The sequence below is a fragment of the Podarcis bocagei genome (assembly GCF_964188305.1).
Source record: "Podarcis bocagei genome assembly, chromosome: Z".
NCBI lineage: Eukaryota > Metazoa > Chordata > Lepidosauria > Squamata > Lacertidae > Podarcis > Podarcis bocagei.
The window spans coordinates 167,501-185,140 of NC_138140.1; the positions used below are offsets into that span (position 1 = coordinate 167,501).

The 17,640-nt window shown below is 43.4% G+C and overlaps 1 protein-coding gene across 1 annotated transcript in view; it reads left to right on the plus strand.

Moving 5' to 3' along the window:
* The window catches only part of AMBP (alpha-1-microglobulin/bikunin precursor), a gene marked incomplete at its 3' end in the record, with an annotated part of 14,503 nt that extends 5,184 nt beyond the window's left edge, over positions 1 to 9,319 (plus strand). Inside the window, exons 4-9 of the mRNA XM_081179150.1 lie at positions 1,069 to 1,182; positions 2,667 to 2,768; positions 4,098 to 4,135; positions 4,299 to 4,380; positions 7,380 to 7,547; positions 9,135 to 9,319. Of these exons, the coding sequence (XP_081035276.1) occupies positions 1,069 to 1,182; positions 2,667 to 2,768; positions 4,098 to 4,135; positions 4,299 to 4,380; positions 7,380 to 7,547; positions 9,135 to 9,319 (689 nt within the window). The remainder of the gene's footprint in view (positions 1 to 1,068; positions 1,183 to 2,666; positions 2,769 to 4,097; positions 4,136 to 4,298; positions 4,381 to 7,379; positions 7,548 to 9,134) is intronic.
* Between the last annotated feature and the right edge of the window lie 8,321 nt (positions 9,320 to 17,640).

The following is a 17,640-nucleotide window of genomic DNA, read 5'->3' on the forward strand; positions in this document are numbered from 1 at the left end:
CTACTACTACTACTACTACTACTACTATCATATTATTGTTGTTGTCGTCGTCACCATCAGCATCATCATCTTATTATTATCATATTATTATTATTATCATTATTATTATTATTATTATTATTTAATTTTTCTCTCTCCCTCTAATCTATAAATTATTATTATTTTTATCATATTATTAATTGTCTCTCTTATCTATATTATTATTATTATTATTATTATTATTATTATTATCATCATTATAATATAATATAATATAATATTATTATTATATATTATTATTACTATTATTACTATTATTACTATTATTATTATTCTCGTCATCATTTATTATTATTATTATTATTATTATTATTATTATTATTATTATTATCATCATCATCATCATCATCATTATATTATTTATTATTTATTTATTATTTATTTATTATCCTCTCTCTCTTATCTATATTATTATTATTATTATTATTATTATTATTATTATTATTATTATTATTATTATTATTATTATTACTACTACTACTACTACTACTACTACTACTACTACTATCATATTATTGTTGTTGTCGTCGTCACCATCAGCATCATCATCTTATTATTATCATATTATTATTATTATCATTATTATTATTATTATTATTATTATTATTATTTAATTTTTCTCTCTCCCTCTAATCTATAAATTATTATTATTTTTATCATATTATTAATTGTCTCTCTTATCTATATTATTATTATTATTATTATTATTATTATTATTATCATCATCATCATTATAATATAATATAATATTATTATTATATATTATTATTACTATTATTACTATTATTACTATTATTATTATTCTCGTCATCATTTATTATTATTATTATTATTATTATTATTATTATTATTATTATTATTATTATTATTACTACTACTACTACTACTACTACTACTACTATTATTACTATTATTACTATTATTACTATTATTACTATTATTATTATTCTCGTCATCATTTATTATTATTATTATTATTATTATTATTATTATTATTATTATTATTATTATTATTATTATTATTTCCAGGGTGGAAGGCGCACGGGGAGACCTTCGTGGCGCACGCCGACCCTGACGAGTTCGCCATCTTGGTCACGGAGAAGAACAGCACTCACGGGCTGAGCACCAGCGCCAAGCTTTACGGTGCGTGTCCCAATCCCCACAGCGTGAAATCTAGCTCACGTGCGAGAGGTTCCGTGCAAATGCGAAATCGAGCTGAATTGTGGGAGATTCCGTGGAAATCCGTGCAAGCTCCCGCAGCGTGAAATCTAGCTGAATTGTGGGAGATTCCGTGCAAATGCGAGCGTAAAATATAGCTCCGCTGCGGGAGAGTCTGTGCAAATGCGAGTGTGAAATCTAGCTCAAGTGCGGGAGATTCCGTGGAAATGCGAGGGAGCTCCCCGCAACGTGAAATGTAGTTCAAGATTCAGTGCAAATGCGTGCAAGCTCCCCGCAGTGTGAAATATAGCTGAATTGTGGGAGATTCCGTGCAAATGCGAGCGTAAAATATAGCTCCGCTGCGGGAGGTTCCGTGCAAATGCGAGCGTGAAATCTAGCTCCACTGCGGGAGATTCCGTGCAAATGTGAGGAAGCTCCCTGCAGCGTGAAATCTAGCTCATTCCGTGCAAATCCCTGCAAGCTCCCCACAGCGTGAAATCTAGCTGAATTGCGGGAGATCCCGTGTAAATGTGTGCAAGCTCCCCCGCAGCGTGAAATCTAGCTGAATTGTGGGTGATTCCGTGCAAATGCGGGGGAGCTCCCTGCAGCATGAAATCTAACTCATTCCGTGCAAATGCGCAGCGTGAAATCTAGCTTGTGATTCCGTGCAAATGGGTGCAAGCTCCCCACAGCGTGAAATCCAGCTGAATTGTGGGAGAGTCCGTGTAAATACGTGCAAGCTCCCCGCAGCGTGAAATCTAGCTGAATTGTGGGAGAGTCCGTGTAAATACGTGCAAGCTCCCGCAGCGTGAAATCTAGCTGAATTGTGGGAGAGTCCGTGTAAATACGTGCAAGCTCCCCGCAGCGTGAAATCTAGCTGAATTGTGGGAGAGTCCGTGTAAATACGTGCAAGCTCCCGCAGCGTGAAATATAGCTGAATCAAGGGAGATTCTGTGCAAATGCGAGCGTGAAAACTAGCTCCGCTGCGGGAGATTCCGTGGAAATGTGAGCGTGAAAACTAGCTCCGCTGCGGGAGATTCCGTGCAAATGCGTGGGAGCTCCCCGCAGCGTGAAATCTAGCTCAAGTGCGGGAGATTGTGTGCAAATGTGAGGGAGCTCCCCACAGCGTGAAATGTAGTTCAAGATTCAGTGCAAATGCGTGCAAGCTCCCCGCAGTGTGAAATCTAGCTCATTCCGCGCAAATCCCTGCAAGCTCCCCGCAGCGTGAAATCTAGCTGAATTGTGGGAGATTCCGTGCCAATCCGTGCAAGCTCTCTGCAGCGTGAAATCTAGCACAAGTGCGGGAATTCCGTGCAAATTTGAGGAAGCTCCCCGCAGCGTGAAATCGAGCTCATTCCGTGCAAAGGTGAAGGAGCTCCCCGCAGTATGAAATCTAGCTCAAGTGTGGGAGATTCCGTGCAAATGCGTGCAAATCTTGCAAGGACTCGAACCCGTGTCTCCCCTTGCAGGACGGACCCCAGCCCTGAGGGAGGACCTGGTGGAGGACTTCCGGAGGCGGGCCCTTGCACTGGGGATCCCAGAGGAGGCCATCTTTGTTCTGAGCAACCAAGGTGAGTTGCGGGGTGGGGAGGTGGCGGGTTCGAATTTCACGGATTTGTACGCTTCTGACACCGGTGTTGCGCACTTCTGACACCCGTGTTACACATTCCCAAGTTTCTGACACCAATGTTGCACCTTCGAACATTTCTGACACCAATGTTGCACATTCCCACACTTTTGACACCAATGTTACACATTCACATGTTTTGACACCCATGTTGCATGTTCACACATGTCTGACACCAATGTTGCACATTCGCACGTTTCTGACACCAATGTTGCACATTCGCACGTTTCTGACACCGATGCCACACACTTCTGACACCGACGTCGCGCACTTCTGACACCGATGTTGCAAATTTGCTGAGCACTTCTGACACCGATGTTGCACACTTCTGACACCCATGTTACACACTTTGCTGAGCACTTCTGACATGTTGCACACATTGCACAAGTTGCACACATTGCGGGTTCAAATTCCTGCCTACTTCTGACACCTATGTTGCGCACTTCTGACACCCATGTTGCACACTTTGCTGAGCACATCTGACACCGATGTTGCGCACTTCTGACACCCATGTTGCACACTTTGCTGAGCACGTCTGACACCGATGTCGCACACTTCTGACACGATGTTGCACACTTCTGACACGATGTTGCACACTTATGTTGCACGCTTCTGACACCAATGTTGTGCACTTCTGACACCCATGTTGCACACTTCTGACACCCATGTTGCACACTTTGCTGAGCACTTCTGACACCGATGTCGCACACTTCTGACACCGATGTCGCACACTTCTGACACCCATGTTACACACTTTGCTGGGCACTTCTGACACCGATGTCGCACACTTCTGACACCGATGTCGCACACTTATGTTGCGCGCTTCTGACACCAATGTTGTGCACTTCTGACACCCATGTTGCACACTTCTGACACACATGTTGCACACTTTGCTGGGCACTTCTGACACCGATGTCGCACACCTGACACCGATGTCGCACACTTCTGACATGATGTTGCACACTTACGTTGCGCGCTTCTAACACCAATGTCGCACACTTCTGACACCGATGTCGCACACTTCTGACACGATGTTGCACCCTTATGTTGCACGCTTCTGACACCAATGTTGTGCACTTCTGACACCCATGTTACACACTTCTGACACTGATGTTGCCCACTTCTAACACCCATGTTACACGCTTTGCTGAGCACTTCTTTGCTTGGCACTTCTGACACCTTTGTTGCACCCTTCTGACACCGATGTTGCACACTTCTGACACCCATGTCGCACCTCCGAACCCGGGTTCAAATCCCTTCTCCCTTCCCACAGGGGAGTGCGTCCCGCCCAAGGCCGAAGATGCGCCCCAGGTAAGTGACCCCCAAGGGCACCCCCGTTGCACCATTGGTGACCCCTTCCTCTCTACTGCACCCCCAAATCATAATCATAATAATGTGACACATCCCCCCGTTTCTGACACCCGTGTTGCACCTTCGCACCTTTCGCACGCCGACCTCGCGCCACGTTTTCCAGGAGAGGGTGCGCCGGACCCCCTTGTTTGAGGAAGAAGGCTCGGCCGACGGATTCGCACCCGCGTTCCTGGACGTCAAGGAAGGTGGGTTTGGCACACTACTTCTCACGAGGCGGGGAGTTCCCCAGATTTCACATTGCACTTAGGCGGGGAGTTCCCCAGATTTCGCACGCTAGCTAGTCAGATTTCGCACGCTCCTTGCTCAGATTTCGCACGCTCCTTGCTCAGATTTCGCACGCTCCTTCGTCAGATTTCGCACGCTCCTTCGTCAGATTTCGCACGCTCCTTCTCACGAGGCAGAGAGTTCCCCATATTTCTCACGCTACCTAGTCAGATTTCGCACGCTCCTTCGTCAGATTTCGCACGCTCCTTCTCACGAGGCAGAGAGTTCCCCAGATTTCGCACGCTACCTAGTCAGATTTCGCACGCTCCTTTGTCAGATTTCGCACGCTCCTTCTCACGAGGCAGAGAGTTCCCCATATTTCTCACGCTACCTAGTCAGATTTCGCACGCTCCTTTGTCAGATTTCGCACGCTCCTTCTCACGTGGCAGAGAGTTCCCCATATTTCTCACGCTACCTAGTCAGATTTCGCACGCTCCTTTGTCAGATTTCGCACGCTCCTTCTCACGAGGCAGAGAGTTCCCCATATTTCTCACGCTACCTAGTCAGATTTCGCACGCTCCTTTGTCAGATTTCGCACGCTCCTTCTAACGAGGCAGAGAGTTCCCCATATTTCTCACGCTACCTAGTCAGATTTCGCACGCTCCTTCGTCAGATTTCGCACGCTCCTTCTCACGAGGCAGAGAGTTCCCCAGACTCTGCCTGCTACCTCTCTGGGAATCTCTCCCCAACTTCCTCTTCCTCTGGCTCCCACTTCCTCTCTCCCCTCCCCCCGAGCCTCTCTAGGAACCTCTCCCCAACTCTCTTCCCCAGCGCTTTTTGATTGGTTCCTCCAGCTCCCACTTCCTCTCGTAGCCTCTCTAGGAATATCTCCCCAACTTCCTCTTCCTCCAGAGCCTCTCTAGGAATGTCTCCCCAGCTTCCTCTTCCTCCAGAGCCTCTCTAGGAATGTCTCCCCAGCTTCCTCTTCCTCCAGAGCCTCTCTAGGAACATCTCCCTAACTTCCTCTTATTCCGCCTCCCACTTCCTCTTCCTCCAGCTCCCACTTCCTCTCGTAGCCTCTCTAGGAATATCTCCCCAACTTCCTCTTCCTCCAGAGCCTCTCTAGGAATATCTCCCCAGCTTCCTCTTCCTCCAGAGCCTCTCTAGGAACATCTCCCTAACTTCCTCTTATTCCGCCTCCCACTTCCTCTTCCTCCAGCTCCCACTTCCTCTCGTAGCCTCTCTAGGAATATCTCCCCAACTTCCTCTTCCTCCAGAGCCTCTCTAGGAACGTCTCCCCAACTTCCTCTTCCTCCAGAGCCTCTCTAGGAACGTCTCCCTAACTTCCTCTTATTCCGCCTCCCACTTCCTCTTCCTCCAGCTCCCACTTCCTCTCGTAGCCTCTCTAGGAATATCTCCCCAACTTCCTCTTCCTCCAGAGCCTCTCTAGGAACGTCTCCCCAACTTCCTCTTCCTCCAGAGCCTCTCTAGGAACGTCTCCCTAACTTCCTCTTATTCCGCCTCCCACTTCCTCTTCCTCCAGCTCCCACTTCCTCTCGTAGCCTCTCTAGGAATATCTCCCCAACTTCCTCTTCCTCCAGAGCCTCTCTAGGAACGTCTCCCCAACTTCCTCTTCCTCCAGAGCCTCTCTAGGAACGTCTCCCTAACTTCCTCTTATTCCGCCTCCCACTTCCTCTTCCTCCAGCTCCCACTTCCTCTCGTAGCCTCTCTAGGAATATCTCCCCAACTTCCTCTTCCTCCAGAGCCTCTCTAGGAACTTCTCCCCAACTTCCTCTTCTTCTGGCTCCCACTTCCTCTCTAGGAACGTCTCCCCAGCTTCCTCTTCCTCCAGAGCCTCTCAAGGAATGTCTCCCCAACTTCCTCTTCTTCCGGCTCCCACTTCCTCTCTAGGAACATCTCCCAAACTTCCTCTTCCTCCGGCTCTCATTTCCTCCCAGAGCCTCTCTAGGAACCTCTCCCCAGCTTCCTCTTCCTCCAGAGCCTCTCTATGAACATCTCCCTAACTTCCTCTTATTCCGCCTCCCACTTCCTCTTCCTCCAGCTCCCACTTCCTCTTCCTCCCAGAGCCTCTCTAGGAACCTCTCCCCAGCTTCCTCTTCCTCCCAGAGCCTCTCTAGGAACCTCTCCCCAGCTTCCTCTTCCTCCAGAGCCTCTCTAGGAATGTCTCCCCAACTTCCTCTTCTTCCGGCTCCCACTTCCTCTCTAGGAACGTCTCCCAAACTTCCTCTTCCTCCGGCTCTCATTTCCTCCCAGAGCCTCTCTAGGAACCTCTCCCCAGCTTCCTCTTCCTCCAGAGCCTCTCTAGGAACATCTCCCTAACTTCCTCTTATTCCGCCTCCCACTTCCTCTTCCTCCAGCTCCCACTTCCTCTTCCTCTCAGAGCCTCTCTAGGAACCTCTCCCCAGCTTCCTCTTCCTCCAGAGGCTCTCTAGGAATGTCTCCCCAGCTTCCTCTTCCTCCGGCTCCCACTTCCTCTCTAGGAGTGTCTCCCCAACTTCCTCCGGCTCTCATTTCCTCCCAGAGCCGCTCTAGGAACCTCTCCCCAGCTTCCTCTTCCTCCAGAGCCTCTCTAGGAACGTCTCCCTAACTTCCTCTAATTCCGCCTCCCACTTCCTCTTCCTCCCAGAGCCTCTCTAAGAACCTCTCCCCAGCTTCCTCTTCCTCTCGTAGCCTCTCTAGGAACGTCTCCCCAACTTCCTCTTCTTCTGGCTCCCACTTCCTGTCTAGGAACCTCTCCCCAGCTTCCTCTTCCTCCAGAGCCTCTCTAGGAACGTCTCCCTTCCTCTTATTCCGCCTCCCACTTCCTCTTCCAACAGCTCCCACTTCCTCTTCCTCCCACTCCCTCAGATTTCGCATGCTACCTTTCATGATGCGGGGAGTTCCCCAGACTCTTCACCATACAGGAAGTTCCCCAGATTTCCCACGCTAATCCCGACTTCCACTTCCTCTTCCTCTCCAGCCGACTGCCAGCTGCCCCGGGACGCCGGCCCCTGCCTGGGCGCTGAGTTGCGCTACTTCTACAACGCCAGCGCCCGGTCGTGCCAGAGCTTCCTCTACGGCGGTTGCCTGGGCAACGCCAACCGCTTCCTGTCCGAACGGGCCTGTCTGCAGACGTGCCGGACCGAAGGTGAGACGCTCTAGGAACCTCTCCCCAACTTCCTCTTTTTCTGGCTCCCACTTCCTCTCCAGGAACCTCTCCCCAACTTCCTCTTCCTCTCTACTTCTCTCCAACTTCCTCCCCAAGTTCCTCTACCCAACTTCCTCTCCCCCTCTAGGACTGCCTCCCCACTCTCCTCTCCTCTCCCCCAGCCGCCTGCCACCTGCCAATCACCCCCCGGCCCGCCCTGTCCGTCCAAATTCCTCTTCCTCCGGCTCCCACTTCCTCCGGCTCCCACTTCCTCTTCCTCCAGCCCCCACTTCCTGTGGAGCCTCTCTAGGACCGCCTCCCAGCTCTCCTCTCCTCTCCCCCAGCCGCCTGCCACCTGCCAATCACCCCCGGAGCTTCCTGTCCGTCAAAATTCCTCTTCCTCCGGCTCCCACTTCCTCCGGCTCCCACTTCCTCTCCCCCCAGCCCCCACTTCCTGTGGAGCCTCTCTAGGACCGCCTCCCAGCTCTCCTCTCCTCTCCTCCAGCCGCCTGCCACCTGCCAATCACCCCCCGGCCCGCCCTGTCCATCCAAATTCCTCTTCCTCCGGCTCCCACTTCCTCCGGCTCCCACTTCCTCTTCCTCCAGCCCCCACTTCCTGTGGAGCCTCTCTAGGACCGCCTCTCTCCTCTCCCCCAGCCGCCTGCCACCTGCCAATCACCCCCGGAGCTTCATGTCCGTCAAAATTCCTCTTCCTCCGGCTCCCACTTCCTCCGGCTCCCACTTCCTCTTCCTCCAGCCCCCACTTCCTGTGGAGCCTCTCTAGGACCGCCTCCCCGCTCTCCTCTCCTCTCCCCCCAGCCGCCTGCCACCTGCCAATCACCCCCGGAGCTTCCTGTCCGTCAAAATTCCTCTTCCTCCGGCTCCCACTTCCTCTCCCACCAGCCCCCACTTCCTGTGGAGCCTCTCTAGGACCGCCTCCCCACTCTCCTCTCCTCTCCCCCCAGCCGCCTGCCACCTGCCAATCACCCCCGGAGCTTCCTGTCCGTCCAAATTCCTCTTCCTCCGGCTCCCACTTCCTCTCCCCCCAGCCCCCACTTCCTGTGGAGCCTCTCTAGGACCGCCTCCCCGCTCTCCTCTCCTCTTCCCCCAGCCGCCTGCCGCCTGCCAATCACCCCCGGAGCTTCCTGTCCGTCCAAATTCCTCTTCCTCCGGCTCCTACTTCCTCTTCCCCCGGCCCCCACTTCCTGTGGAGCCTCTCTGGGAATGTCGACCGAAACTCTCCTCTCCTCTTCCCCCAGCCGCCTGCCACCTGCCAATCACCCCCGGAGCTTCCTGTCCGTCCAAATTCCTCTTCCTCCGGCTCCCACTTCCTCTTCCTCCGGCTCCCACTTCCTCTTCCCCCCACGGCCTCTCTAGGACCGCCTCCCAACTTCCTCTTCCTCCCACTTCCTTCCTTTCGTTCCCACTTCCTGTGCTTCCTAGCCACCCAACTTCCGCTTCTCCCAGCTCCCACTTCCTCTCTAGGCACGACTCCCCAACTTCCCCTTCCTCCGGCTCCCACTTCCTCTCTCCCCCCCCCACGGCCTCTCTAGGACCGCCTCCCAGCTCTCCTCTCTTCTCCCCCAGCTGCCTGCCGCCTGCCAATCACCCCCGGCCCGCCCTGTCCGTCAAAGTTCTGGGCCTTTGACGCCTCGCGCGGCGCCTGCGTCACCTTCCGGGGCTGCGGGGCCAACGCCAACAAGTTCTACCTGGAGAAGGAGTGCAAGGAGTACTGCGGGGTCCTGGCCGAAGGTACGATTAATTGTTATTAATTATTATTATTAATAATTATTATTATTAATTATTATATTATTATTTATATTATTATTATTATTATTGTTGTTGTTGTTGGGTGGGGGAAAGGAGAAGGGAGTGCAAGGAGTACTGCGGGGTCCTGGCCGAAGGTACGATTGTTATTAATTATTATTATTAATAATTATTATTATTAATTATTATATTATTATTTATATTTATATTATTATTATTGTTGTTGTTGTTGGGTGGGGGAAAGGAGAAGGGAGTGCAAGGAGTACTGCGGGGTCCTGGCCGAAGGTACCATTAATTGTTATTATTATTTATTATTTATTTATTATTATTATTATTCTTTATTCTATTATTATTATTATTAATAATAATATTATTGGGTGAGGGAAAGGAGAAGGGAGTGCAAGGAGTACTGCGGGGTCCTGGCCGAAGGTACCATTAATGGTTATTAATTATTAATTATTAATTATTATTCTTTATTCTATTATTATTATTAATAATAATAATAATATTATTGGGTGAGGGAAAGGAGAAGGGAGTGCAAGGAGTACTGCGGGGTCCTGGCCGAAGGTACTATTAATGATTATTATTTATTATTTATTATTTATTTATTTATTTATTTATTATTGTTGTTGTTGTTGTTGTTATTGTTATTATTCTTTATTCTATTATTATTATTATTAATAATAATATTATTATTGGGTGAGGGAAAGGAGAAGGGAGTGCAAGGAGTACTGCGGGGTCCTGGCCGAAGGTACGATTAATGATTATTGATTATTGATTATTGATTATTAATTATTCTTCTTTATTCTATTATTCTTATTATTAATAATAATAATATTATTGGGTGAGGGAAAGGAGAAGGGAGTGCAAGGAGTACTGCGGGGTCCTGGCCGAAGGTACCATTAATTGTTATTATTATTTATTATTTATTAATTATTATTATTATTATTATTCTTTATTCTATTATTATTATTATTATTATTATTATTATTATTATTATTATTGTTGTTGTTGGGTGGGGGAAAGGAGAAGGGAGTGCAAGGAGTACTGCGGGGTCCTGGCCGAAGGTACCATTAATTGTTATTATTATTTATTATTTATTAATTATTATTATTATTCTTTATTCTATTATTATTATTATTATTATTATTATTATTATTGTTTGGTGGGGGAAAGGAGAAGGGAGTGCAAGGAGTACTGCGGGGTCCTGGCCGAAGGTACGATTAATTATCAATAACTATTATTAATTATTATTAATTAATAATAATAATCTGAAATATTTTATTTATACTAGTATAATTAATAATAATGATCCTTAAAATCTAGCCAATAATGCTAATTAATAATAATAATCCAGAATATTTATAGTATAGTATAGTATAGTATAGTATAGTATAGTATAGTATAGTATAGTATAGTAATGATACTTAAAATATAGTTTATTATTATTATTATTATTATTATTATTATTATTATTAATATTGTTGGGTGAGGGAAAGGAGAAGGGAGTGCAAGGAGTACTGCGGGGTCCTGGCCGAAGGTACGATTAATTATCAATAACTATTATTAATTATTATTAATTAAATAATAATAATAATAATAATAATAATAATAATAATAATCTGAAATATTTTATTTATACTAGTATAATTAATAATAATGATCCTTAAAATATAGCCAATAATGCTAATTAATAATAATCCAGAATATTTATAGTATAGTATAGTATAGTATAGTAATGATACTTAAAATATAGTTTATTATTATTATTATTATTATTATTATTATTATTATTGTTATTGTTATTGTTATTGTTATTGTTATTATTAATATTGGGTGGGGGAAAGGAGAAGGGAGTGCAAGGAGTACTGCGGGGTCCTGGCCGAAGGTACCATTAATTGTTATTATTATTTATTATTTATTAATTATTATTATTATTTATTCTATTATTATTATTATTAATAATAATAATATTATTGGGTGAGGGAAAGGAGAAGGGAGTGCAAGGAGTACTGCGGGGTCCTGGCCGAAGGTACGATTAATTATTAGTAATTATTAATTATTATTTATTAATTATTATTATTATTTATTCTATTATTATTATTATTATTAATATTATTGGGTGAGGGAAAGGAGAAGGGAGTGCAAGGAGTACTGCGGGGTCCTGCCTGAAGGTACTATTAATTATTATTAACTATTTATTATGATTATGATTATTGGCATTATTTATTATTATTCATAATAAATAATTAGCATTATTTAGTATATTACTATTTATATTATTATTATTTAGCATTATTTAGCATATTAGCACTAATGAATAACATTAGCATTCTTTATTATTATTATTATTAGCCTTATTTTATTATTATTATTATTGGCATTATTATTAATAATAATAAATAATTAGCATTATGTAGCATATTATTATTTAGCTTATTATTATTTAGCATTATTTGCATATTAGCATTAATAAATAACATTAGCATTATTTATTATTATTATTTGCATTATATTATTATTATTATTATTGGCATTATTATTAATAATACTAATAATAAATAATTAGCATTATTTAGCATTTAGCATATTATTATTTAGCATATTATTATTATTATTTAGCATTATGTAGCATAATGTACTACTCTTATTATGAATATTATCATCAATATGAATATTATTATTATTAATATTATTATTAATAATATTAATATTCCCATTATTAATCAATATCTCCAAGCAATAATCTCCCCTCTCCTCTTTAGGCGACGACGATTTCCTGCGTCTGACGGCCCCCTGAAGCCAACTTGCCGATCAACGGGGATCAATCAATCAATAATCAATCAATGTGGCGTTTTTGCCCCGACGTTTGCGGCTCGTGAGATCAATAAAACGAAATCGTATTCGATCAATAAAGAAATTCGGCGTTTTTGCCCCAGGTTTGTGGCTCGTTAATAAAATAATAATAATAATAATAATAATAATAGTCGATCAATAAATAATATCCGATCAATAAATAATATCTGATCGATAAATGACATCCGATTAATAAATAAGATCCGATCAATAAATCCATAGCCAATTAATAATTCCAATACGAATCCTATGAATGAATGAATCCTATTAAGAGGAGCCTATGGGTATGATTAATTAATTATATTAATCATTTTAATATATTAATCAATCCTTTTTAATTAATTAATTAAGCCAATTAACCCTTCAGAGAATGAGCCTATGAATCTTATTATTAGCCAATTAATAATTCCAATAATAATAATAATAATAATGGGCCTACGAAGCCTACTAATAGGAGCCTATGGATATGATTAATTAATTATATTAATCCTTTTAATATATTAATTAATCCTTTTTTAATTAATCCTTAATTAATTAAGCCAATTAATCCTTCTAAGAATGAGCCTATGAATCTTATTATTAGCCAATTAATAATTCTAATAATAATAATAATTCTAATAATAATAATAATAATAATGAGCCTACGAAGCCTACTAATAGGAGCCTATGGGTATGATTAATTAATTATATTAATCCTTTTAATGTATTAATTAATCCTTTTTTAATTAATTAAGCCACTTAACCATTCTAAGAACGAGCCTATGAATCTTATTATTAGCCAATTAATAATAATAATAATAATAATAATAATAATAATAATAATAATAATAATAATGAGCCTACGAAGCCTACTAATACGAAGCCTATGAATCTGATTAATAGCCCATTAATCCTGCTAAATAGGAGCCTATGAATCTGATTAATAGCCAATTAATCCTGCTAAATAGGAGCCTATGAATCTGATTAATAGCCAATTAATCCTGCTAAATAGGAGCCTATGAATCTGATTAATAGCCAATTAATCCTGCTAAATAGGAGCCTATGAATCTTATTAATAGCCAATTAATCCTGCTAAATAGGAGCCTATGGATCATTCATTATGGATCTCTTAATTATCTAAACGGATCGTTCCAATTCTTCCCAAAGGGGGGGGGAATCCTCCTCCTCCAATCTCCGCCAGCCAGAACTCGAACCCGGAACCCGGCCGGCCAATCGGGCGTCTGGAATCGCTGCTCCCCCCCCCCTTATCAAAAAGTGGACCGTTCCAGGATGATTGACAGCCGTCCATCCCAATCAAGCCCAGAAAAAGACACACGACACAAAATCTCTATTAAAATAACTATATTTCGTATTTTCCCAAGGGGGGGAAACGGGACGTTCCACTCGGTAGAAAACGGGGGGGGGGTTGAAATGGGACGTTCCACTCTGTAGAAAAAGGGGAGTGTGGATTTGTTGGGGGGGGTCGAGTATTTTTTTTGGGGGGGGTCTCCCTGTCCGAGGGAGACGAGCAGCAATTAAACGGACAATAATTAGCAGGTAGAATATATAGAAAACACACACACAAACCCCCCCGTTTGAAGATGGTATTTCCTACCCATATTTCCCCCCGTTTCCAGACATTAAATGGTATTTTCCAAATATTCCAAATATTTCCCCCCCGTTTCCAGACATTAAATGGTATTTTCCAAATATTCCAAATATTTCCCCCCCGTTTCCAGACATTAAATGGTATTTCCTACCCATATTTCCCCCCCGTTTCCAGACATTAAATGGTATTTTCCAAATATTCCAAATATTTCCCCCCCTTTTTCTAGACATGAAATGGTATTTTCCAAGTATTCCCCCCCCCCGTTTCTAGACATGAAATGGTATTTTCCACACACCCCCAATAGACATGAAATGGTATTTTCCAAAAAAAACCCACAATTATTTCTAGATATTAAATGGTATTTTCCAATAAAAAATGCAAATATTCCCCCCCTTTTCTAGACATTAAATGGTATTTTCCAAATATTTCCCCCCTTTTTCTAGACATTAAATGGTATTTTCCAAATATTTCCCCCTTTTTCTAGGCATTAAATGGTATTTTCCAAATATTTTCCCCCTTTTTCTAGGCATTAAATGGTATTTTCCAAATATTTTCCCCCTTTTTCTAGGCATTAAATGGTATTTTCCAAATATTTCCCCCCTTTTTCTAGACATTCAATGGTATTTTCCAAATATTTCCCCCCTTTTTCTAGACATTAAATGGTATTTTCCAAATATTTTCCCCCCATTTCTAGACATTAAATGGTATTTTCCAAATATTTCCCCCCTTTTTCTAGACATTAAATGGTATTTTCCAAATATTTTCCCCCCGTTTCTAGACATTAAATGGTATTTTCCAAATATTTTCCCCCTTTTTCTAGGCATTAAATGGTATTTTCCAAATATTCCCCCCTTTTTCTAGGCATTAAATGGTATTTTCCAAATATTTCCCCCCCATTTTTAGACATTAAATGGTATTTTCCAAATATTTCCCCCCTTTTTCTGGACATTAAATGGTATTTTCCAAATATTTCCCCCCTTTTTCTAGGCATTAAATGGTATCTTCCAAATATTTTTCCCCCATTTCTAGACATTAAATGGTATTTTCCAAATATTCCAAATCTCAGAATTTGGGTGGGAAATGTCAGGATTTGGGTGGGAAATGTCAGGATTTGGGTGGGAAATGTCAGGATTTGGGTGGCAAATGTCAGGATTTGGGGGGCAAATGTCAGAATTTGGGTGGGAAATGTCAGAATTTGGGTGGGAAATGTCAGGATTTGGGGGCAAATGTCAGAATTTGGGGAGCAAAATGGGGGAATGTCAGAATTTGGGTGGCAAATGTCAGAATTTGGGTGGGAAATGTCAGAATTTGGGGGCAAATGTCAGAATTTGGGGGCAAATGTCAGAATTTTGGGGGACAAAACGGGGAAATCTCAGAATTTGGGGGGCAAAAAAGGGGGAAATGTCAGAATTTGGGGGCAAATGTCAGAATTTGGGTGGCAAATGTCAGAATTTGGGGGACAAAATGGGGAAATCTCAGAATTTGGGGGGCAAAACAGAAGGAAATCTCAGAATTTGGGGGGCAAAAAGGGTAAATCTCAGAATTTGGGGGGCAAATGTCAGAATTTGGGTGGGAAATGTCAGAATTTGGGTGGGAAATGTCAGAATTTGGGTGGCAAATGTCAGGATTTGGGTGGCAAATGTCAGAATTTAAGGGCAAATGTCAGAATTTGGGGGGCAAAACGGGGAAATCTCAGAATTTGGGGGGCAAAACAGAAGGAAATCTCAGAATTTGGGTGGGAAATGTCAGAATTTGGGTGGCAAATGTCAGGATTTGGGTGGGAAATGTCAGAATTTGGGTGGGAAATGTCAGAATTTGGGGGGCAAATGTCAGAATTTAAGGGCAAATGTCAGAATTTGGGGGGCAAAACGGGGAAATCTCAGAATTTGGGGGGGAAAAAAGGGGGAAATGTCAGAATTTGGGGGAAATGTCAGAATTTGGGGGGCAAAACAGGGGGAAATGTCAGAATTTGGGTGGGAAATGTCAGAATTTGGGGGGCAAAAAAGGGGGAAATATCAGAATTTGGGGGCAAATATCAGAATTTGGGGGGCAAAACAGGGGGAAATGTCAGAATTTGGGTGGGAAATGTCAGAATTTGGGGGCAAATGTCAGGATTTAAGGGCAAATGTCAGAATTTGGGGGGCAAAACGGGGAAATCTCAGAATTTGGGGGGCAAAACAGAAGGAAATCTCAGAATTTGGGTGGCAAATGTCAGAATTTGGGTGGGAAATGTCAGAATTTGGGGGGCAAATGTCAGAATTTAAGGGCAAATGTCAGAATTTGGGGGGCAAAACGGGGAAATCTCAGAATTTGGGGGGCAAAACAGAAGGAAATCTCAGAATTTGGGTGGCAAATGTCAGAATTTGGGTGGCAAATGTCAGAATTTGGGTGGCAAATGTCAGAATTTGGGTGGGAAATGTCAGAATTTGGGTGGCAAATGTCAGAATTTAAGGGCAAATGTCAGAATTTGGGTGGGAAATGTCAGAATTTAAGGGCAAATGTCAGAATTTGGGGGCAAATGTCAGGATTTAAGGGCAAATGTCAGAATTTGGGGGGCAAAACGGGGGAATCTCAGAATTTGGGTGGGAAATGTCAGAATTTGGGTGGCAAATGTCAGGATTTGGGGGCAAATGTCAGAATTTAAGGGCAAATGTCAGAATTTGGGGGGCAAAACGGGGAAATCTCAGAATTTGGGGGCAAAACAGAAGGAAATCTCAGAATTTGGGGGGCAAAAAAGGGGGAAATCTCAGAATTTGGGGGGCAAATGTTAGAATTTGGGTGGCAAATGTCAGAATTTGGGGGACAAAATGGGGAAATCTCAGAATTTGGGGGGCAAAGCAGAAGGAAATCTCAGAATTTGGGGGGCAAAACGGGGGGAAATCTCAGAATTTGAGGGGCAAATCTCAGAATTTGGGGGCAAATGTCAGAATTTGGGGGGCAAAACGGGGAAATCTCAGAATTTGGGGGGCAAATGTCAGAATTTGGGTGGCAAATGTCAGAATTTGGGGGACAAAATGGGGAAATCTTAGAATTTGGGGGGCAAAACAGAAGGAAATCTCAGAATTTGGGGGGCCAAAAAGGGGGAAATCTCAGAATTTGGGGGGCAAATGTCAGAATTTGGGGGGCAAAACGGGGGGAAATCTCAGAAATTGGGTGGCAAATGTCAGAATTTGGGGAGCAAAATGGGGGGAAATCTCAGAATTTGGGGGCAAATGTCAGAATTTGGGGGGCAAAACGGGGGGAAATCTCAGAATTTGGGGGCAAATGTCAGAATTTGGGGGGCAAAACGGGGGGAAATCTCAGAATTTGGGTGGCAAATGTCAGAATTTGGGGGGCAAAACGGGGGGAAATCTCAGAATTTGGATGGCAAATGTCAGAATTTGGGTGGCAAAATGGGGGGAAATCTCAGAATTTGGGGGCAAATGTCAGAATTTGGGGGGCAAAACGGGGGGAAATCTCAGAATTTGGGGGCAAATGTCAGAATTTGGGGGGGCAAAATGGGGAAATATCAGAATTTGGGGGCAAATGTCAGAATTTGGGGGGCAAAACGGGGGAAATCTCAGAATTTGGATGGCAAATGTCAGAATTTGGGGGGCAAAACGGGGGGAAATCTCAGAATTTGGATGGCAAATGTCAGAATTTGGGTGGCAAAATGGGGGGAAATCTCAGAATTTGGATGGCAAATGTCAGAATTTGGGTGGCAAAATGGGGGGAAATCTCAGAATTTGGGGGCAAATGTCAGAATTTGGGGGGCAAAACGGGGAAATATCAGAATTTGGGGGCAAATGTCAGAATTTGGGGGGCAAAACGGGGGAAATCTCAGAATTTGGGTGGCAAATGTCAGAATTTGGGTGGCAAAATGGGGGGAAATCTCAGAATTTG